At 47.8% G+C, this 22,461-nt stretch overlaps 1 protein-coding gene across 1 annotated transcript in view; it reads right to left on the reverse strand.

Annotated features, from left to right (window-relative positions):
- The window catches only part of LOC147900632 (dynein-1-alpha heavy chain, flagellar inner arm I1 complex-like), a 714,561-nt gene that overhangs the window by 262,178 nt on the left and 429,922 nt on the right, over positions 1-22,461 (reverse strand). The window contains exon 30 of the mRNA XM_087375690.1: positions 17,755-18,121. Within this exon, the coding sequence (XP_087231816.1) occupies positions 17,755-18,121 (367 nt within the window). The remainder of the gene's footprint in view (positions 1-17,754; positions 18,122-22,461) is intronic.

Below are 22,461 nucleotides of genomic sequence, written 5' to 3' on the forward strand. Positions count from 1 at the left end.
ATGGGATCATAGTTCCCTCTAGAGCTGAGTGGCTCATTCTTTTGTTTGATGGGCGTAAGGTTGGTTTATTATACGTTTATGCCCCCAATTCAAGAGGAAACCGTGTCCTTTTCTGGAAGGAGCTGCTTTCTGGTCATGCATTACAGAGTCTTGGATCATTGGGGGTGATTTCAACATGGTTGAAATGCCCAAAGACAAAAGAGGTGGTAGGGAAGGTGGCTTACACTCCCTAGAGAAAGCAGCCCGGGATGCCTTTCTTTTTCAGTACAGTGGTAGAGATGCTTGGCATGATGATCCTTTTCACACTCAGCCGCATTCACTCCTATTTTCTTGGTCGAACAGGAGGGTGCAGATGCCTATCCATGCACGGATTGATAGATTTTATGTGGATGACTGGGCTCTAGATAGAGGTGGAAGAGTATGCATTACACCTCGGGTGTCCACTTTATATCATTTTCCAATTATTTTGTATGTTTCAAAGCCTCAGGTGAGGAGTCACTTTGCAAGTATCAGGATTCCAGATTCTTTCTACGTAGAGGAGGGCCTCACAAAGGCAGTTCTACAGACTTGGGTTTCTAACATGCACGATGGGCTGCTTTCCCCATCAAATATAGCAGCATTTCTCTCAGCAGAGGTGGGATTCTCAGGAAAGAGATAGGTTTCTGCCAGCAGTTGGCTCCTCTTCAGAGGGAAGAGCAGAAGAGGCCTATAGATGCTTGGGTTTAGGGGCGCCTTGCTGCTGAGGGCTCTCAGCAGTAGTAGTCATTATTGGATCAGAGAGCAGAGTATGCCTTTCATGCTAGAGACTCATTTTGGACTCAAACGGGAGGTAGAGTCAACAAGAAGTTCTTCTCTACTCTTGGCCCCAAACATATTAAGGAGAGCGTTTCACAGCTTGTTGACTCAGATGGAGTTTTACAGACACATCCAGATGGCGTCTTACAGGTAGCTACATATTTCTATGCCTCCCTTCTTACAACAGATTCTAACACTCAGGCCAGAGATGATGCTCAAGGTATTATTTGGCAGCATTTACCTATGTTATTTACCTATGTTGGTGACTGGAGATATGATAGTCTTACTTGATGCACCATTCACCAACATAGAGTTCAGGACTTCTCTCTTGCCCTTCACAAGGGCAAGTGTCCTGGTTCAGATGGCCTTACATCCTCTTTCTTTATTTCATTTTGGGATCAGATTGGGGATCACATCACCTCAATCTTGCAAGGCATTTGGGACTCGGGTGAGATGCCATACTCACTCACTGAGGACCTCATTCATCTTATCCCTGAAGGGGGTTGTAGGAATCTAGTGTCGCAATGGAGACCGATCACTTTGTTGGGCACTTTGTACAAAATCCTAGCAAAAGCAATCAGCCTACGTCTACAGCCCTTTCTTCCAGATCTTATACATGATACGCAGACAGGTTTTGCGCATGGCAGGAGCATCTTTGATAATATTTTCTCATTATGGGAGGCTTCTGAATGGGCCATACATAATGGCCATAGGCTTGCCATTCTACTCCTAGACTTTGAGAAAGCTTATGATAGAGTAGACTGGGGTTTTCTAGAGAGGGGTGTCATCTGTCTACAGATCAGCCCATAGCTAGGTTCTCATTGGTGGAGTCAGGGGAGACAGATTTCAGATTCCTAGATGGGTCCGTCAGGGATGCCCTTTAGCCCCCTTTCTCCTTTTATTTGTGGCTGAAGCTATGAGCTACTACCTTAGAGCTCAAGCTGATATTATAGGGCTGAGTCTTCTATTGTTGAGGCAGGAGGATGAGCTTTTGGATAGTGAGTTGGTAGATGATACGGCTGTTTTTTTGGATGCCACACCAAATACACTCCCCTCTTTCAGAACAGCCTTGGATTTGTTTTGCACTGCAACAAGGGCCCATAGTCATTGGAACAAATCCAATGGCTTTTGGATTAGTGATGAGGACACTCCAGACTGAGGGATTGGATTCAGAGGGGTCCCATCAGGTACTTAGGATGCCAGGTTGGCGTGGGTATCTCTCCAGCACAACAGTTTGCTCCCGTGTCGTGGAGAGCATCAGGAGGAAACTCATTTTTTGGAGTTCCGCCAGACTTGACCTTGCATCCAAAGTAGTGGTTGTGAACCAGCTACTCTTGACTACTGCCTGGTTCATTTGCTGTTGTTGGTGCAGATCTAGAGGTTGCATATCTCAGCTCATGAGACATGTAAGGAAATTTCTTTGGAGTGGGTAAGATGGCACCTCAGATGTTATAGCTAGGGTGACTTGGGAGACCCTCATTCTCGCCACTAGGGAAGGAGGTCTCAATATTATTGATCCGAATTTGCAATGTATGGCCTTGCTCTGCAAATTTGTAGTGAGAGGTTTGATGCTTGGATAGGAGCCTTGGAAGGACTTTTTCCTACACAGCATTCAGTCTTGTACTCCTTCTCACGAGGGAGATTGGATGGACAGCTCCAGATGGATTTTTACTTCAACCCATCTTAGGTCTCCCTCTTCCCCTCTCATGGCTTCCATTCTAAAATCTTGGGGCAGCTTCAGAGACACTCTTCAGTGAGTTACACCCTTCTCTCGCGAAGAAATAGATAGGCAGCCAATTATGTGGAATGAATCCATATTGGATGAGCATGGCAAATCACTGGGCGTGTCACATTATTTGCAGTGGTCTAGATGGGAGAGGGGACCTGCTTCCACTGTAGGTGCCTGGAAGGCTTTTAGAGAGCTTCCAGAAGATCAAAGACTCTTATCAGTTGGCCCTCAGAGGGAGTGCAGTCAGGATGCAGCAGATAGAGACAGCCATACTAGCAGAGTTGATAGAGACAGATGACATACCGAGATCACAAAGTTCACTTGGTAGGGAGACTTTTCGGGGATGGGTGTCCCTTTACAGGTCATTGCCTTGCGAGATGCACATGAGGAGACCCTTGTCTTTGATGTTCAGTCGATGGGAGGCAAACTTCTCAGATCCTCAGATGATATTCTCTTGGAGGTTTCCTTCCAGCCTGTTAGGATTGCAGGGTACATGAAGTGTGACACGGATTCACAGTGGTATCTTGATCCTGACCCCGTTCTCCTGGCACTTGGGTATTGGAGACTCTGGTTATATGGTGTTTCTCCCATCAGGTTCTTGTAGTGGGACCCAGGGGAGTGGGAATGGATTGATGAAGGGCACCAAGAGAAGAGCATCCCCTTCTTTCGTTACATAGTTAGAAATGCCAGGAGATTTCAGCTGCTGCCACCTCAACCTTGTAATAGTCTCAGAGAAGAAAGGAGATCCTCTCCAAACTCTGAAAAAGGTATCTTTCCTGGATGTAGCTGCTCTGGAGGATCCCTGCATGCTTGCCCATATGGCCATCAGTGTGTGTATAGTATGAGTCCATATACTGGCCATAGACTGGGTCAGGTGAACCTGTGAACCCTCCATCGCCTCCGTACATCTAGCCCTCCAAATATGCCATGCTACAATGCTAGCCAGAATCTCCCAAGATGTGTCTACCGAGGCATGAGCAGCTCTAAAAGGAGTGAAAGGAACATCCTGGAGAGAGCATGACTCCATAGAGTGTCGTCGTATAATGAACGATGAGTCTGAGTCCCGTCCCTTGAAAAACACTTGAGGTCCAGTAAGAGATAACCATGCCACTGATCCCCAAGTCATGAAGAAGGGTGCTCTATGAAATATGCAAAGAATCCTAGCAACACCCTTCCAGATCGTCCTCGCCTATCTGCACTCCCAAAGGCAATGCTGAACTGACTCGACTGCTGCGTGGCATCGAGGACAAGTAGGGTCAGCCCCGAACCTGGATCTCCACAGGTTCACTGCAATCCCTCCATGAATAGAAAGCCAAAAGAAGAGAGTGATCTTTCTATTTTTTAGGGATTTTCAGAGACTCCTCCAAAAGTTTTTCTCCACCTCCGCAGAAATATGAAAACTATCCCAATGAGGAGCTCTGGAGGGCCTCCAACCTCTACTGCTACGTGATGTGGCTAATAAAGCCACCTGGCAGATAAGCTACCATGGCAGTGTGCCATGTGTTGGACTTTGAGTGGATTGAGCTGAAGATAGCGATGTGACGTGTCACTTGGGAAAACTTACCACATGTCACGGTGATGGCTATCCCTTGGGGAGATGAGGCTCCTCAAAATCTCATAGATTTTGGTGGAATCTTTTGCGATGCTTTGGAATCCTTTGGAGATTTTGTCCATCGTGTACTCATGGAGGTTGGATTTTCGTTAGCTCTTTTTGAGGTGTTTTTTCTTTCATGCATGTCATGATGTACTCTCACATTTGAGCTTGCTCTTGCGGCTTTCATTCATACTTAATGAAGTAATTTTTAAAAAATAAAAAATAAAAAAAGTTGCCACTTTCTCCCACCTCCCACCATTGCTATTTTTAGCAGTTGGCCAAATCCAGCCCATGGCACACTTGGCGATCAAATTACCCATTTTGATCCTCCCTTTTGGAGCGCATCTTGCAGCCCTCTTACCTCCTATGCTATTTTTAGCTGAGCTGCTAAATTAAGCTCACCTCTGGCATCTCTCTTCCTTGCAGCCCTCTCTCCAAACGAAATCACTTTGCAGCATCAAATCACCCTTGTAGCGCCTGGCCCGCCCTTGCACCATATTCTCTTGGTTTGTACCTCCCTCTGGCAGCCCCGTGTTCCAACGAATTGCTTCTAGCAGCCCCCTTCCAACGAATTGCCTGTGACAGCCCCCTCTTCCAACGAATTGCCCTTGGCAGCCCCCTCTTCCAACAAATTGCCCTTGGCAGCCCCCTCTTCCAACGAATTGCCCTTGCACCTTCACCTACTTGCTAGCAAGCCCCTTGCTCCTCTCTCTCTCTATTTTGCCTCTTCCTTTGGCATCCTTCTCCATCTTGGCCCCTCACCCACCCCCCTCTTGGTTTGCATCCCTTCTGGCAGCCTATATCAGGGCCAACCAGCTCCCCTCTTGCTGCTGCGACTCACCCCCTCCTGATTTTCCTCACTCGTGGCAGCCTTCTCTTACAATGAACCATCCTTCCAGTTTCCGTTATGCCCCTCTAGCTTCCTAGCAATCTCTCTCTTGGTTCATCTCATCTCCTGGCAGTCTCTTCCTACAACCAATCGCTACTCTCCCCTCCCGGCAGTCTTCCTCTTGGTTCGACTCACCCCCGCAGCCTCTTCTTCCAACTACTCACCTCTCGGTAGTCCTCCTCTTGGTTCGACTCACCTCCGGCAGCCTCTTCTTCCAAGGACTCACCTCTCTCCGCTCCCGGTAGTCCTCCACTTGCTTTGACTCTCTTCTAGCAGCCTCTTCTTCCACCGAATCATCTTTCTCAGCTTTCGGAAACCCCCACTTGGTTCGACTCATCTCCTCCTTCCTACCAGCTCTGGCACTTCCTTCTCCTAAGAAACAACACTTTCCATTCCTTTTTCTTGGTGTTTGTTCCCTCGCTAAACCCCTCTCTTCATGATAGAGGAGAAGCGCAGATATAAGCCCCGATTGCCCAAGGATCATCTTTTTTTTATACCACCATGACGTCATAGGCAGCCGCTAAAATGATATGCTAGATATATACTTTTCCTCCTCTTCGGAAGAATTATTTACCCATGACATACAGATCGAGGAGCAGAGTGAGGATCACAAACCGCTTCTGTATGCCTTTAAGCGCAAGAGGTCTCCTGTTTGTGTGGAAGAGGAGGACCTAGATCAAATCTTCACAATCCCCTTGCAAGAAACCCTCACTTGCAACAAGAAAGCATCTAGAGCTCCGAGCTGTTACCTGGACATCAATACACTAGCCCCGGTGGGAGCTCTAGAGACACAGGATGATGAAGGTACGCAGCTAGCCTTTGAAGAATATGGTGAGGTCTCAGACACGATTGACTGCATGACATTTCAAGATAGGTATGCATGGGCCAAACGATCACTTCACATGGGTCAACGCATTATGGATGACAACTTCAATTAGATGGGTGCTTTCCTGTTCAATACTACAGGTCAGATTTGCAAGTTATTGTTCTTGAAACAACATCTCCGGTTGGAACATGAAAAACTTGTTGCAAATCAGCGTAAAGAATGGGACGCAACCTTACAGGGCAAAAGAAGCTCAGTGGGATACAACCTTGCACGCCAAGGAGGCTCAATGGAAAGTTCAGCAGGATGAGTCGACCGAGCAGCGTCTTTGGGTGAAGGAGGTAGAGTGGGTAGCCAGCAAAAAGGCTATGGAGGACCTTCACTCAGCCCACTAAGCTGGGATTCAGAGGGAGCTCGCAGCTCTACGGGACAGCTACACCTCACTGACGAAGACAAACACAATGTTGACCAGCAGGTGGCAGTGTTACAGAGTCACATATCTTCTATGGAACAAAATCAGAAGCAGCTTCTCAAGGAGAAAGACAATCTCCAGATTGCACATTCCAGGTTGCAAGAAGATATTCATGGGCTACAAACTGAAATTTCTGCTCTCAAATCTAAGAATGATCATTATAGGTTTGACTACCATTGCTACAAGTCAACGTATGAAGACATGCGCAACCTCATGGACAAGGTCAAGGAGGAGGAGAAGACCAACCCCGGGACCTCCACACACCCACCCCACCCCCGTCCCCTACCTGAGTTTCATCCAGTAAGCAGTGGCTCTTGGATCTCTCACTATTGCATTTCTTTCTTTTTAGCTCCGTACCGCCTCTTTAACTGTTTTTCGAAATCAAACACTTTAACACGCACGTTGCCAGGGAAGGGGAACATGGAGGGGGAAAAGCATTGTGGATCTAGCAGTTTTGTTGTACTTTCTTTTATTAAACTTCACTATACATAGACCATGATGTTGTTGGAACGTGGGGAAGAATAGATGTATTGTGGCAAGAGGAGTGATAACACATAAGATATTGAAATCGGTGTTCTATTGATTTGAGAGGGAAGTCCCTCTTTTATAGAATGGGAGAGAGAGTGGCCTAAATCAATGGCACCTCTCCTGCATCAAAGGAGATAACTCCTAAATCATAGGTCCCACCCCATGTGGGGACCTTTGCATTACATCATCACTTGTGTCATAGCCTATGCCACTAAGTGTGCCTCTTCTACACACACACACACACAATCATATGACTGCTAGTGGATGCACACATGCACCTAGCAAGTCCTTGATCACACATATCCCAACATACTCCCCCTCAATGGTTTGCCTCTTGCTATGTCAAGGATACATCTAGTCACATAGTTTCACATGCCGTCTCATGGTGGTCAAGGATAAATCTATGGCTAGGATCTCATGCTAGCAAAGGTGCCCAAGGGTCAAGGTTTACAAAAATGGGATAGACCCCCCCAAATGGTTATCTCCCTTGCATGTACAAGGATTAATCTTAGGTCTTTTTGTGGACCTAGTTTCTCATGTCTGCAAGAGGTACCATGGGGGCAAACACATATTACATGGCCTACATCATATGGTGACCAGAGGTGATTTACAAAAAAACTATAAGGAAAAACATAATCAAGAGATTCTTTTTGGAGTACTACTCCAGGCAAAGAACCTAAAAAATTGACTACATGACCAAGTGATGACTGGACTCTAGAAAGCCCAATCTACCACAAAATTTGATTCTTCATTTGCTGATGGACTTCTTCCTTCAGCAATTCCACAAGCAATATTCCATAGACTTTTCTTCATGAAAATGAACTTGACCTTGGTCTGCCAAGTATTGAAAGAATGACCATATATCTTACTCATGTTAGCCATTAGGAAGGTCTTACCTCTTACAAGGCAGTGTCTATTCCTTCACAAAATAGCATTCAAACATATTCAATTCAAAATTATATCATAAATGCATCGTGAGCATTTACCAAAACTGTCAAACCGCAGGACAGTGCTCCAAAGATAAGACTGAAAAATGGCTTAGATCACTTCCAATGGTTTTTTTTTTGGCAAAAAGAGACTTCTATTAAGTATTAAAGAAAAACCGTTAGAGCAAGCTCCATACAGGATACATCATGCAATGAACGAAAAGCTCAAGAGCCAAAAAGAAAGGATTGAGGCTGATAGTGCCATCTCAATCTGGTAGAAACCTCCGAGAAAAAGGGAGAACCTCTCCAAACTCGAATAAATATAGTCCTTCTAGAAGAGGCTGCCCGTGAAGGGCCCTGCATGCTAGCCCATATGGCTATCAAAGTGTGAACCGTGTCAGACCAAATACCCGTGAACACCTGTAATGGGTGTATCTGGGTGCCATCCAAGGCCTCAGTACATCTGGCTCTCCAAATATGCCAAGAGGAAATGCTAGCCAAAATCTCCCAAGAGGTGTCCACTGAAACATGAGAAGCTCTGAAGGGAGTAAGTGGTACATCCTGTAGAGAGTAGGGCTCTATCACCTGCTGGCGGACCGAGAGTGCCCAAGAAGAAGGCTCACCCTCATAAAACACCTGGGGCCCGGTAAGAGATAACCATGCGACCGAGCCCCAAGTCATGAAGAAAGGGGAAGTGTGAAAGATGCTGAGTATCCGAGCAACCCCTTTCCAAACAGTCCTCGCCTGACTGCAGTCCCAAAGGCAATGTCGCACTGACTCCTCTGCAGAATGGCATCGAGGACAAGTGGGATCAGCCCCAAATCGTGATCTCCACAGGTTCACTGCAATCCCTCCATGAATAGAAAGCCAAAAGAAAAGAGTGATCTTTCTATTTCTGAGGGATTTCCAGAGCCTCCTCCAGAAATTTCTACGCAAGTCTGCGGTGATGAAGAAGCTTTCCCAATGGGGGGCTCTGGAGGGAATCCAACCCCTACTGTTCAGCTGAAACCTCCTGGCATTACCAACCATGAAACTAAAGAAGGGAATCCCCCTCTCTCGGTGCCCATGATCTATCCATTTCCACTCTCCTGGGTCCCACTGCAAGCACCTGATAGGTGCACCTCCATATAACCACAACCTGCAGGATCCCAAGGCCAAGAGCAGAGGGTCGGGGTCTAAGTACCACTGCAAGCCCGCTCCAAGGTCCACAAAACCAGCAATCCTGACAGGCTGAAAGGCAACCTCAAGAAGAATGCCATCCTTGGATGTAGAAAGTAAACCTCCATCCCCAACATCAAAGACCAGTGCATCTTCCGTGAGACCTCGTAGAGTGATCACCTGTAAAGGAACTGATGTCCTCGAAAAATCCCCCATCCAAGTGGTGGAAGTGATAGGCAGCTCAACTGTCCATTCCACCGGGATGGCTGCATCTATCTGCTGAATCCTGCGTGCTACCCCTCTGAGGTGACTCACGGACTGCAGTCTCTGATCCACAGGTAGCCTGATAAAATATTTCCAAGTGCCTACTGTGTAGGCGGGGCCTCTCTCCCATTTAGACCACTGATGTAATGGGAAGTGCTCAGTGGTTTGGCATGCTCATCAAGAATACTATCATTCCAAATGATCGGTTGCCTATCAATCTCTTCGATGGTAGAAGGTGGAATCCTTCGAAGAGTGTTCCTGAAGCTCCCCCAAGCTTTCAGGATGGCAGTCATGAGAGGAGAGGCAGGAGATCTGAGAGGGGCTAATGTGAAAATCCATCGAGGGCTGTCCACCCAATCATCTCCCAAGGTTGGTGTGCAAGCCTGAATGCATCCAAAAAAGAAGCCTGGAGTATCCTCATCACTGATCCAAAAGCCAAAGGATTTATGCTAGTTAATGTGTGCCCCTGCAGCTGAGCAAAAGATATCCAAGGCTCTCCGGAAAGAATCAAGTGATTGCAAGGAGGCCTGAATAAAAGTAGCAGTGTCATCAGCCAACTCATAGTCAAAAAGCTCCTGCTCCTGTCTCAAGGGCAGTCTCAGCCCAAAAAGCTCAGCCTGAGATCTAAGGAAGATACTCATAGCTTCTGCCACAAAAAGAAAGAGGAAGGGGGCTAAAGGGCATCCCTGACGAACTGATTTGGAAATCTGAAACCTGTCACCCCTTACCCCTCCAATCAAAACCTGGCTGTGGGCTGATCTGTAAAGGGAGGCCACCCCTCTGATCCAAGCATCTGAAAATCCAAACCGTAGAAGAGTTCCCTCAAGAAAACCCCAATCTACTCTGTCATAGGCTTTCTCGAAGTCCAAGAGTAAAACTGCTAGCCTCTGTCCACTCTACATAGCCCACTCTGTGGCTTCCCAAAAGGAAAAGATATTATAAAAAATGCTCCTGCCATGCACAAAGCCTATCTGAGTATCATGGATGAGATCTGGAAGAAGGGGCTGTAGTCGGATGCTGATCGCCTTGGCAAGGATTTTGTAAAGAGTGCCCAAAAGAGTGATGGGTCTCCAATGGGATACAAAATTCATGTTGCCACCTTTCGGGATAAGGTGAATGAGTCCCTCGATCAGTGAGTCAGGCATCTCGCCCGAGTCCCAAATGCCCTGCAGGGCTGAAGTAATATGATCACCTATCATATCCCAAAAGGCTATAAAAAAAGAGGGAGTAAGACCATCGGAACCAGGGCACTTGCCCTTATGAAGGGCAGAAAGAGCAGTCTTGAACTCTGTGTTGGTAAAGCGTGCATCAAGTGAGCATAACATCTCTGGGGTGACCAATATAGGAAAACTCTGCCAAACTTCATCTCTAGCCACCTCTCTGGCCTGTGAGTTCGGATGTGCGGAAAGAAGGGAGGTATAAAAATCTGTCGCTAAGTGCATGACGGTCTCCGGATGGGACTGCAAAACGCCGTCAGAGTCAATAAGCTGCCTGACACTCTCTCTACTATGTCTGGGGCCAAGTGTAGAGAAAAAGTGTTTATTGACTCTCCCTCCCATCTAAATCCAAAAGGACTCCCGTGCATGGAAGGCATACTCTGCTCTCTGATCAAGCAAGGTCTGCAAGTGAGCCCTTGCCGCAGCAAGGCGCTCCTGTATCCAAGCATCTGAAGGTCGTTTCTGCTCCTCCCTTTGAAGGGCTGCCAACTGCCGGCGGATACCGATCTCTCGTCTGAGTACCTCACCACGCCGAGCACTAGCAACTGAGTGATAGAAGTCGCTGATACTCTCAAGTGCTGTGGCCACATGTGAAGGACCGGCCACCCCCCCCTGCATATGAGAAACCCAGATCTCCAACACTGTCTCTGTGAGAGTCTCATCCGTGTAAAAGGCATCTGGGATCCTGATACTATGAGACCGTCCTCTCAGATGAGGCTCTGAAATGGACAAAATTACCGAAAAATGGTCTGAAAGAAGTGGAAACACCAGGTGCAATGCAAACTATCCCCCCTCTATCAAGAGCCCAATCACCCACATAGAATCTGTCAATCCAAGCATGGATAGGCATCTGCACCCTATGGTTCGACCATGAAAACAAAAGTGACTGAGACTGAACAAGAAATGCATCATCTGACCAAACATCTCTGCCACTGAACCTGAACCAAAAGGCATCCCAGGCTGCTCTCTCAAGGGAGTGGATACCACCTTCTCTACCCCCTTTCTTATCCGAAGGTGCCTCAACCATGTTGAAGTCACCTCCAATAATCCATGAATCCGCAATGTCAGCCCACGAGAGCAACTCTTTCCAAAACAAAACACGGTCCCCTCTGTTGTTCGGAGCATAAAGGTTGAGGAAACCAACCTTACGTCCGTCAATCAGAAGTAAAACCCACTGGTGGGCCTTGGAGGGTGTTATGGTACCGTGTCCAATGACCAGAGGGAGAACAGAGTCTGAAACTGAAATGCATGTACCTCCTCTGGTTCCCAAGGCAGGAAGCCAAAAAGTTCGGCCTGAGAGCAGCTTACCTGACTTGGAGCAATCTCTGATATCCAATTTGTGTTCCTGAAGAAAAAGAATGTCTAGGGAACCACCTGAAACACCTGGATGGAGCTGATTCCTGATCAGCTGTTTGCGACGGCGATGAGGGATGCCGCCCAATCCCTGTATATTCCAACTGGCTATCCTCATCGGCGGGAGGAAGTGGGTTGGAATACCTTACCTGACCTGGTGGTGGAAACAGAAGCCCCTTCCGGAGCAGACCTCCTGCCATACACACGAGGTCCGAGGGGAGGAAAGTCCACAGGTGAGAGAGAGAAGGATCTCTCAACAGGGAAGCCGATAACTGGCTCTCCAAAAGTAGAGGGTACAAAATCACCATCTGGGAGGCTAGAGAGGTCCTTCAAAGCGGAAAAAGAGTTCCGCTGAGCCAGTCCTGGGGAGGGGGTACGAAGGATTCCTACCGAAGCAGGAAGAGAATGTAAAACCCCCTTCCCTCTGTCCAAAGAAGGAGGCACCTGTACTGGATCCTGATCAAAAGGTGGAGCAGACGAGGTGCCAACAACCTGCGCTGCTGAGGAAGGTACAGCCTGATCCAATGGTGGAGACGAACAAGGCTCCTGAACAGTAGTCTCCTCCTGAGGCTCCAAGGGGGTAGCCTCCGAAGAGGTGGAGGAGTGAACTAGAGTAGAGGGCCTAGCCGCGACCGGAGCCCACCGTGGGCCAGAGGTGGCTCGGGGTGCCGAAGGGACTCGAGTAGTCCCAGGAGAGGGGGGAGCCCGTGTCTGAGGTCATGTTTGTGGAGCGGTATGTCCTGCTCCAGCTCTCTGTCGTAGGCTAGTACGAGCTGGTTGCTTTGAGGGCCTCTTTTTCTTCTTTGGGCAATCTCTAGCGAAATGCCCCGAGGATCTGCAAATCCTGCACTGGTCTTGCCGACCTGCAACCTCAAATCTCTGGCGGAAGAAAGACCAGTCACCCACATAGAATCTGTCAATCCAAGCATGGATAGGCATCTGCACCCTATGGTTCGACCATGAAAACAAAAGTGACTGAGACTGAACAAGAAATGCATCATCTGACCAAACATCTCTGCCACTGAACCTGAACCAGAAGGCATCCCAGGCTGCTCTCTCAAGGGAGTGGATACCACCTTCTCTACCCCCTTTCTTATCCGAAGGTGCCTCAACCATGTTGAAGTCACCTCCAATAATCCATGAATCCGCAATGTCAGCCCACGAGAGCAACTCTTTCCAAAACAAAACACGGTCCCCTCTGTTGTTCGGAGCATAAAGGTTGAGGAAACCAACCTTACGTCCGTCAATCAGAAGTAAAACCCACTGGTGGGCCTTGGAGGGTGTTATGGTACCGTGTCCAATGACCAGAGGGAGAACAGAGTCTGAAACTGAAATGCATGTACCTCCTCTGGTTCCCAAGGAAGGAAGCCAAAAAGTCCGGCCTGAGAGCAGCTTACCTGACTTGGAACAATCTCTGATATCTAGTTTGTGTTCCTGAAGAAAAAGAATGTCTAGGGAACCACCTGAAACACCTGGATGGAGCTGATTCCTGATCAGCTGTCTGTGACGGCGATGAGGGATGCCGCCCAATCCCTGTATATTCCAACTAGCTATCCTCATCGGCGGGAGGAAGTGGGTTGGAATACCTTACCCAACCTAGTGGCGGAAACAGAAGCTTCTACCGGAGCAGACCTCCTGTCATACACACGAGGTCCGAGGGGAGGAAAGTCCACAGGTGAGAGAGAGAAGGATCTCTCAACCGGGAAGCCGATAACTGGCTCTCCAAAAGTAGAGGGTACAAAGTCATCATCTGGGAGGCTAGAGAGGTCCTCCAAAGCGGAAAAAGAGTTCCGCTGAGCCAGTCCTGGAGAGGGGGTACGAAAGATTCCTACCGAAGCAGGAAGAGAATGTAGAATCCCTTTCCCTCTGTCCAAAGAGGGAGGCACCTGTACTGGATCCTGATCAAAAAGTGGTGCAGACGAGGTGCCAACAACCTGCGCTGCTGAGGAAGGTACAGCCTGATCCAAGGGTGGAGTCGAACAAGGCTCCTGAACAGTAGTCTCCTCCTGAGGCTCCAAGGGGGTAGCCTCCGAAGAGGTGGAGGAGTGAACTAGAGTAGAGGGCCTACGGAACCCACCGTGGGCTAGAGGTGGCGCGGGGTGCCGAAGGGACTCGAGTAGCCCTAGGAGAGGGGGGAGCCCGTGTCTGAGGTCATGTCTGTGGAGCGGTATGTCCTGCTCCAGCTCTCTGTCGTAAGCTAGTACGAGCTGGTTGCTTTGTGGGCCTCTTTTTCTTCTTTGGGCAATCTCTGGCAAAGTGCCCCGAGGATCTGCAAATCCTGCATTGGTCCTTCCGACCTGCAACCTCAAATCTATGGCGGAAGAAAGACCCATCGGGTCGCTGTAGCATGATGTGGTCATCTGAAATATTGGGGTCCTGGACAATGACCCTAACCTTGGGAACCCCGTCCATCTTGACCGCCTCAGCAGCCGAAGAGGGCTCGCCAGGGAGAGGGGGGATCTCTGCCACCACACCAAACCTCTCGCCAATAACTGAAAGAAGCCGGTGATAAACTGAGGGAAGACCAGGGAACCTGATGAAAACAGAAACTCCCTGCTTGTCCTCTTCAACTGGGTCAAATCCCAGTTGGAAAGGAAACAAGAAGATCCTCCTGTAGCCTAGAAGTAGAAACCCGGCCTGTAGCAGGTCTCTCGTGACGTCCGGGGAATCTAGGCACACTTGAAAGAAACCCCGTCCCAACAAACGAACATCCTTGAGGTGGGGGGCGAGGTCCTGAGGAAGCGCCGACAGCATCCAATCTCTAGCTTGTAACCTGGAGGGGTGTGAGCCATGAATGCATGCGAAGAGAGTCGTGGAACACTCATGTTCGAAATCCTTTTGAAAGTGCTGTAGCTCGTCTTTTGAAAAAGAGATAGTTCTCGCGGCCGGTGTGAGCGGAGATGGATTGACTGAATGGGAACCCATTCGTCAATCGAGGTGTGTTGGCCGATTCAAACACAAAAAAATAGAAACTCCGTCCGCTTTCCTGAATCCCAGGAGACCCCTATAGGAGAATAAGGGTAATCCAGAAGAAGGAGAGGGTGATGAAGAAGGGAGGAGGGAAGAGGAGGGGAAGATAGGGGAGAGGAGGAGTGGAGGAGAGGGGGAGTAGAGGAGAGGGGAGGAGAGGCTGCTGCGGGGGGAAAAAAGCAGCAGGAGCGGGGGGGGGGAGCAGCAGGCTGCAGCAGGGGGTGCGGGGGGGGGAGCAGCAGGCTGCAGCGCAGGGCAGCAGCGGGGGGGGGGGGGGGAGGAGGCTGCAGCGCAGGGGGGGGAGGCTGCAGCGCGGGGGAAAGGGCAGTGCGGGGGAGAGGGCAGGCAGTAGGGGCAGCGAGGAGGGAAGGGAGGGGGCAAGCAGCAGGGAGCGGGGAGAGAGGCAGCAGGGAGCGGGGAGAGGAGCAGCAGCAAGGAGCAGGAGGAGGAGCAGGGAGCGGGGGAGCAGCAGCAGCAGGGAGCGGGGAGAGCAGTGAGGAGGGGAGCAGGAGGAGCGGGGAGCAGCAGCAGTTTTGAGCAGTGGATGAGAGTTGAGAGCTTTTCCTTCCAATGGTTAACTGAGATAATAATGAAACTTTCTAGCACTTAACCATATTCAATGGTTCATATTAGAAGCAAATATTACTATTAGCCCCAAATTGAACAGTCTGAAGCTGGAGGGTGCAATTCCAACAGTTGAAAGCTCTATTGATGGTGATTTTTTTGTGGAATGAAAGAGCTAATACCAAAGTACGTTCTCCAGAAAGGAATCACGCAATGTTGTGCCAGATTGTTGGTGAGAAGTGTGCCATTCCTAATTGGTATTTCTCTAATTTCTCCTCCATCTATGGACCAAATGGGCTCAAACTTGAATAGCAAGTAGCTAATAAGGTCGCCCAACTATGACTAAGAGGGTTTTACGAAATTGTCTCCCAACAGGCGGAATTTTGAGCAAGATTGGCGAGCAAAGAACAAAGCAGCATGGCAGCTCAAAGTAAAATTCCGTCAATCCCAACAGTGAAGAGGTGCGCCCTAGTGTGGCAAAGCTGGAGCTGGAAGAATTTCAAAAGTTAACGGTTGGATCTGGAGAATTTGATGCTGCAAGATTCGGACAGAATTCGGAAAAATGGGAGAGAGATGAAAGAAGGTTGAAGAAGATGATGAGGTGGCAGCCTAGGAGTCTAAAAGCTGAAGGAGGATCATAGCTCTGATACCACATGTTGGAACGTGGGGAAGAATAGATGCATTGTGGCAAGATGAGTGAGAACACATAAGATATTGAAATGGGTGTTCTATTGATTTGAGAGGGGAGTCCCTCTTTTATAAAATGGGAGGAAGGGTGGCCTAACCTCGAGAGGAGACCGGATGGATAGCACTAGATGGATCTTTACTTCAGCTGAGATCAGATCTCCTTCCTCACCTCTTATGGCTGCCATTCTAAAATCTTGGGACAGCTTCAGAGGCACACTTAGAGACTTCCCCCCTCCTCTCGCAAAGAAATTGACAGGCAGCCCGTTAGGTGGAATAAAAGCATACTTGTTGATGAGCATGGCAAACCATAGGCACTGCGCATATAAGTAGTGGTTCAGATGGGAGAGGGACCCTGCCTCCACTGTGGGGTCTTGGAAAGCTTTCAGAAAGCTTCCACACAAGCAGAGAGTTTTATCAGTTGCTCATCTCAGAGAGAGTGCAAACAGATTGATGCAGCCATTCCTGTGGAATGCAGGGATACAAATGACATGCCTATTACGGATTCCAATTGGTTGGGTGCTTTCACTAGGACGGGTATTCCTATTTAGGTTCACATGAGGATGCCCTAGTTTTTTATGTTGAGTCTGGAGGAAGGCTTCACAATTCTTATGATGATATCCTTCAAGGGGTTCCCTTCCGGCCGGTCAGGATTACCGGCTATATGGAGCATGATATATATTCATAGTGGTAGTTGGATCCCAACCCTATTCTTCTAGCCCTAGGTTCATGTGGAGACTTTGGCTCTATGGAGGTGTCCCCATCAAATCTTTGCAGTGGGACCCTAGGGAGTGGTTGATGAAGGGCACCAAGGGAAGAGCATCCCCTTCTTTTGTTACACGGTTAGAAATGCCAAGTGATTTCAGCTTAGTTATAGAGGTTGGGGGCCCTATAGATCTCCTCATTGGGACAGCTTTCACATTTTTGCAGATGTGCATAAAAACTTCTGCAGTTGAGTCAATTCAGCATTGGCTTTGGGGGTGCAGACATGCGAGGACGATCTAGAAGGGTGTTGCTAGGATCTTATGCCCTTTCCACATATTACCCTCTTCGTGACCTGGGGCTCAGTTGCTTGGCTATCTCCTATGGGGCCTCAGGTCTTCTTCGAGGGACATGATTCAAATGGGGCCTTTTTGCTTCGATGACACGTAGTAGAGTCATGTTCTCTTCAGGATGTCTCATTTACTCCTTTTCAGAGCTGCACATGCTTCTGTAGACACTTCTTGGGAGATTCTAGCTAGTATTACAGCATGGCATATTTGGAGAGGCATTAGATGAATCCCAGATTCACCCCTCTCAAACATTGGCCAGTATTTGGGCCACTACTATACATACCTTGATGGCCATCTGGGCGAGCATGCAAGGGTCTTCGAGAGCAGCCTCTGCTAGGAGGAACATTTTTTTCCGAGTTTGGAGGGGGTCTCCTTTCTTCTCTGATTCTGCTTCAGGATTGACATGGCATTTTCAGCCTCAACCTTGCTTATTTGCTAGCTCTTTTTAAGGTTTCATCTCTCTCATGCATGGCATTGTGTACTCCTGCATTGAGCTTGCTCTTGTGGTTTTCTTTCATACTTAATAGAAGTGCTTTTCTTGCCCAAAAAGAAAAGTATTACAAAGATTCCCACAAACTATTATAGTCTTCTCAAATGTAATAACATCACTTCCCTTTTTATTATGCAAACATGTGCACATGGATAGAAGTAGTCCAATTATTTCATTTAACATATATCATTCCTGCTGATTGCTAGCTATGATAGGACATAGAATTGAAGAAAAGGAAGTACAGACCAGGGTAACCATGCCCAGGTTCTTTGTTATCCATTCAGGGCGTTGGCTTTTAGCATAATAAAATACACCCTCTTTTGTTATTTGGTATATAGAATCTCTCATTTCAGCTTCCACAGATCTCATCCAAACTTCTATAGGGCCATCTGTAGCCACAGGCATTCTGAAATTATATGTCTCGCCTTCAGATGAACACATCCCAATAACTGTCTTATGCCTGTCTCCAAACACTAGAGTGGCACAATTATCAAACATCTTAAGCATGTGCTCTTGTATTGAAGCTGGATCTGAGCTACCAAGTACTGAAAGAAGTTCTTCATCTGAAATGAAAAAAAACCTTGGGAAGGCATTTCTTTTTGTATCCAAGTACCTGAAAGACAATGATCTGGTCATTATAGGTGATTAAAACACAATTCTCAAACCATATTCAATACCTAATTGAGCTCGCAAGATTCATGAGTTCAAGTGAATAAGTTAGTTTTTGTGATTGGTGCAAATTTGGCTTATTCTCCAATATTCTCTAGTACGCCTGCATGCTACTGATATATTTAGAGCTTGTTGTTTCTCTGAAATATATATTTTTCCATTTCCCTTTTTCTTGAAGAAGAAATATTGATTGGAACATATGAGAGAGTACAAATTTAGCAATCTATGAAGCGCACTAAAATGAAAAGTTGCCTTGGCCTGCAGCCTGCAGTCCACCTCTCAGCGTCTCAGCTCACTGCCAAGAGTGCCCCATAAATGGGCGCCAACAAGTAGGGGGGAGGCATATACAAACAGTGGGGGTACCTCCATCCATGAGAATATAAAAAGTCCTTGCAGGCCAAGCCTTGCAGAAATGCTCGTGCTTTTCAGTGGTCTTTCTAAAGTCCTCCATTCCCTACTGCGAAATTGACCCACAAAGTATAGATGATATCAGGCCTAATACTGACGATGAGGGTGGCCATAGGTTGGGTCTTCTGCCCCCCATAACAAGGCTGCAACGGGCTATCCAAATGTGCCAAGTTGTGATGCTGGAAATTGTCTCCCAAACACTATCCTACGACAAGGGATCTGGGTGCCATCAAGGTAGGGGCATCAAGTCGGCGGAGGGGAGGCCTTAGGCTGGCAAGGTCTTTTGAATGGAGAAAGCATGCCTCCCCCCTGTCAGCCAAGCCACCATCCCCAAAGCTCTATGGCTAGAGTGAGTCGTCTAACCATGAGCTTCCCTAGGAGGAATCTACTCTATATATAATGCTTGGCACGTAGCTCAATTTCTCTGCCACAAATGGAAACAAAAAAGGGCCAAGGGGGAGCCCGTTGCTGCCTCCCCCATGCCCTTCCCATTCTGCCTCCCCTGTTGTATTCTCCCTACCGCTCTCCCTCTCCCTCCCCCTCCCCTTCCCCCTATGCCTCTCTCCCCTACCTATCGCTACCTCACCCCACTCCTCCCCATCCGTCTCCCTTGTTGCCCCTCCCCCTCTGCCTTTCTCCCCTCTCCCTCACTCCCCACCATTGCTGCCTCCTCCTCACCCCTCCCAATTCTGCCTCCCTCCCCTCCTTCCCCTTCCCTCCTCTCTCATGCTGTCATCCCTCCCTCCCCTCCCTAATCTATGTTGTCTCCTTCCCCACCCGCCCCTCCACCTTCATTCTACACATGGGAGTCAGTCTTCAGAGACGAGACGAGAGAGACAAGCGGAGTACAAGGGCCCAGAGGAGTGGCAGTACTTTACAGATCATCTCTCCTTGGAGTCATCTTAGTGGAGAGGAGGGATGTACACTCTAGGTTCTTATGGGTCCGGATCCGGCGTACAGACAACCTTGATCTTTATATAGCAATATGCTACTTTCTGCCTGAGACATCCCACTTCGCCAGGGACATATGCGAGGAGGGTGAGGCATCATCGTATGCATCTCTTCATCCACCAGACATCCTGGACTTCTCGAGCCACGGGGAAGTCCTTCTAGTCGAGGTCGACATATGTCAGGTATCGCTTCTATACTTCTGAGATGATTCTAGTGTTAGAGTGATGCTCCCCTCTCCACATGTCCCTTCATGTGGTATCAGAGCCTCCGTTCCTAGCCTTTCCCTTTCTCCATAGCTCATTCTAGAGGATGAGGAAGGACTGTCTCCTCCATGATTGAGCTCCCCTTCCCTCCACCCGAGCCTCTCCGAGTGAAGATGATGCATTAGAGATGAAGATTTGAGCTCTCCACCAACACTTGGCTTCACCGACATTGAAGATGGAGACTTGAAGATGACTTCTTCACCACCATTGGAGCTTCCCACGGAGAATGAAGAAGTTGATCGCCAACAACTGATCGATGGAGACGAAGCTGATGTGCCTACCGAAAGTGTTGCTAATGATGCCGGATATCTTCTCCCTACAAGCTACCGATTCATGACGCACCGCTTCCTCCTCTGCCCGAGATTGCTCTACTGCCCGCTATTGTTCCCTCTGCCCTACATCCGCCCATTTGATCACCAGATTTCTGCTTCCTGTACCTCTGCGAATTCCACCATCAACTGAGCTCATTTCGTGCAATGTACTTGCAGTAAAATGCTCAGCCAGTCTGCCTCTGACCTAGACTGTTGGCAGGAGACTTAGGCGGAAATATGAGCTTGTTGATGTAGGAGTAGAAGCAGCTCATTGGCCCGCACATCTGCTATGCCCATTCGTGATTTGCCTCTACAGCAAGAACTGCCCAACATTGAGCAAGCATACAATCGAAATGTGCAGAACAGCTCCAAAAACCCTAAAAGCCGCCTTCCCTAATTTCTGCCCTATTTTTTGATAAAAATTTGGGATTTTGTGCTCTGAAGGCTCCTAAGAGCTGTGGGCAGACACTCCTTCAAGAAATTTCGAATTCTGGAAAACCCTAATTTTCTGCTAAACCCTAATTTTACAGATTTAGGGCTGTTTTGATTTCTGTATCCCTTCAGCTCTATTGTCTTGACATGGAAAAAATCTCTACGCCAAATTTTGTACAAGGTTGATCGTGAAATCATGCTCTCGTCTCTGTCTTGTAAAGTTTTATTGACAATTTCTAGGACGACCTTCTTTGTCATTCCCAAAGGAAGATGTTGTTGGCATTCGACACGTCCATCTAGCATTGTTTGTTGAAGATGAGGCTGCGGTAATGCATGGTCTTCGAGAACTTGCTTTAATGTTGCGGTTGCATTTATAGTGTTTCCATGGCATTTAAGCTTGTAGGTATTTCCATGAATTGTATGAACCACTTTTTCTTTCACCTCTGCCCAGATGGTCCAGTATGTGCCATGTGATAGTCCACTTAACCATTGATATCCTCGATTGCAAATGGATGTTGGTGCATTCCCTGTACCAAATTCGTTGGGTCAAGTAGCCACGCTTCATGAGCCTCTGAGCTACTAGGGGTATACATCACCGAGTGACTTCATCATGGTCATTAGATGTGGTTTCTCTCCTCTATTCTCTCACCATCATAGGATGTGGCTTCTATCCTCTATTCTCTCACCTTTCCTTCATGGGGGGATGTTAGAATATGAAGTCCAAGTGTGAGTTATTTGAACTTCAATGGGAATTCATCTCGCAAACAATGTGAGCTTTGGGGTTTGGAACAAAAATGCAACAGATTATTTACCGGCTTTACAGGGACAGCAATGCAGCTTGCATTCTTTCTGGAGATCTCTTTGATGAGTGGACTCTTTGTTGTTCGGTCCATCAGGGATGTCCCCTTAGTGCTTTATTGTATGCCATTGCTACCCATCCTATGCTGCAATATATTGATCATCTCGTGGCTACAGGCTCCCTTCATGGTTTGGAATTGGATGCAAATCGCAGCATGGTTGCTCAAGCCTATGCTGATGATTCTTTCTTTACCTCGAAGAATACGCAAAATGATCTTTCTGCTTTGATGCAGGCTCTCTCTGTTTATGGTTTGGCAGCTGGCCTTCATGTAAATTTTCAAAAGTCTAAGCTGCTCCCATTGCATTCTAAAGACTAACATAGTCTTTTGTGGCCCGGGGAAATCATTCCACCCACTCAGATTGTTTGTCATCTTAGTTACCCTTTGGGGTGGGGTCTCACTCGTCGTCAACAAACTGATTGGGTGATGGTCAAGCTTCGGAAAAAGCTAGAGTATTGGAAATTGGCAACCTAGCCTTTGCATGTTCAGCTTCAAATAGTACAGTCCATCCTCGTGGCATATATTCAATTTTATTTGCCTTTGATCTTGTTCACCTAGGCAGATCTGGCTTCTTTCATGTCTACCATTATGGAAATCTTCAGGCGTTCCGAACATGGCAGAAAAACTCTCAGGATGCTTTCAATGCATCAACTTTGTTCTCCTAAGATGCATGGTGGTTTGAACATCACGAATATCCAAGTGCACATCCTTGCTCACAGGGGAAAAATGTTGCTGTAATTTCTGCAAGGTGATCAGCCTTGGGCTCTTATGATTAGATCTCTAGTCACACATATCAATATTTCTGCCTTGGTCACTGGCAAATCAATTACTAGGATTTCTTATTTGGTCGCATCGATGGCACTTTGCCTAGCTGCCCTTTGGTCTCCAATTTGCTTCTTGATTGGAAGCACGTCCTCTCTCATCTGGAATGGCATGGTTGACAGTCTTTGCTGGGTAATTCTTTGCGAGCTGAAAGCATTCACTGGTCGACAATTTTTCAGTCTCCATTGGCTTTACAAGAACCTCGCCGTTCCTACTTTGTTTCTTTTAAGGGCATCACTT

This window comes from Dipteris shenzhenensis, chromosome 6, assembly GCF_047967505.1.
Source record: "Dipteris shenzhenensis isolate YYH24624 ecotype China chromosome 6, Dip_SZ_1.0, whole genome shotgun sequence".
NCBI classification, from domain to species: domain Eukaryota; kingdom Viridiplantae; phylum Streptophyta; class Polypodiopsida; order Gleicheniales; family Dipteridaceae; genus Dipteris; species Dipteris shenzhenensis.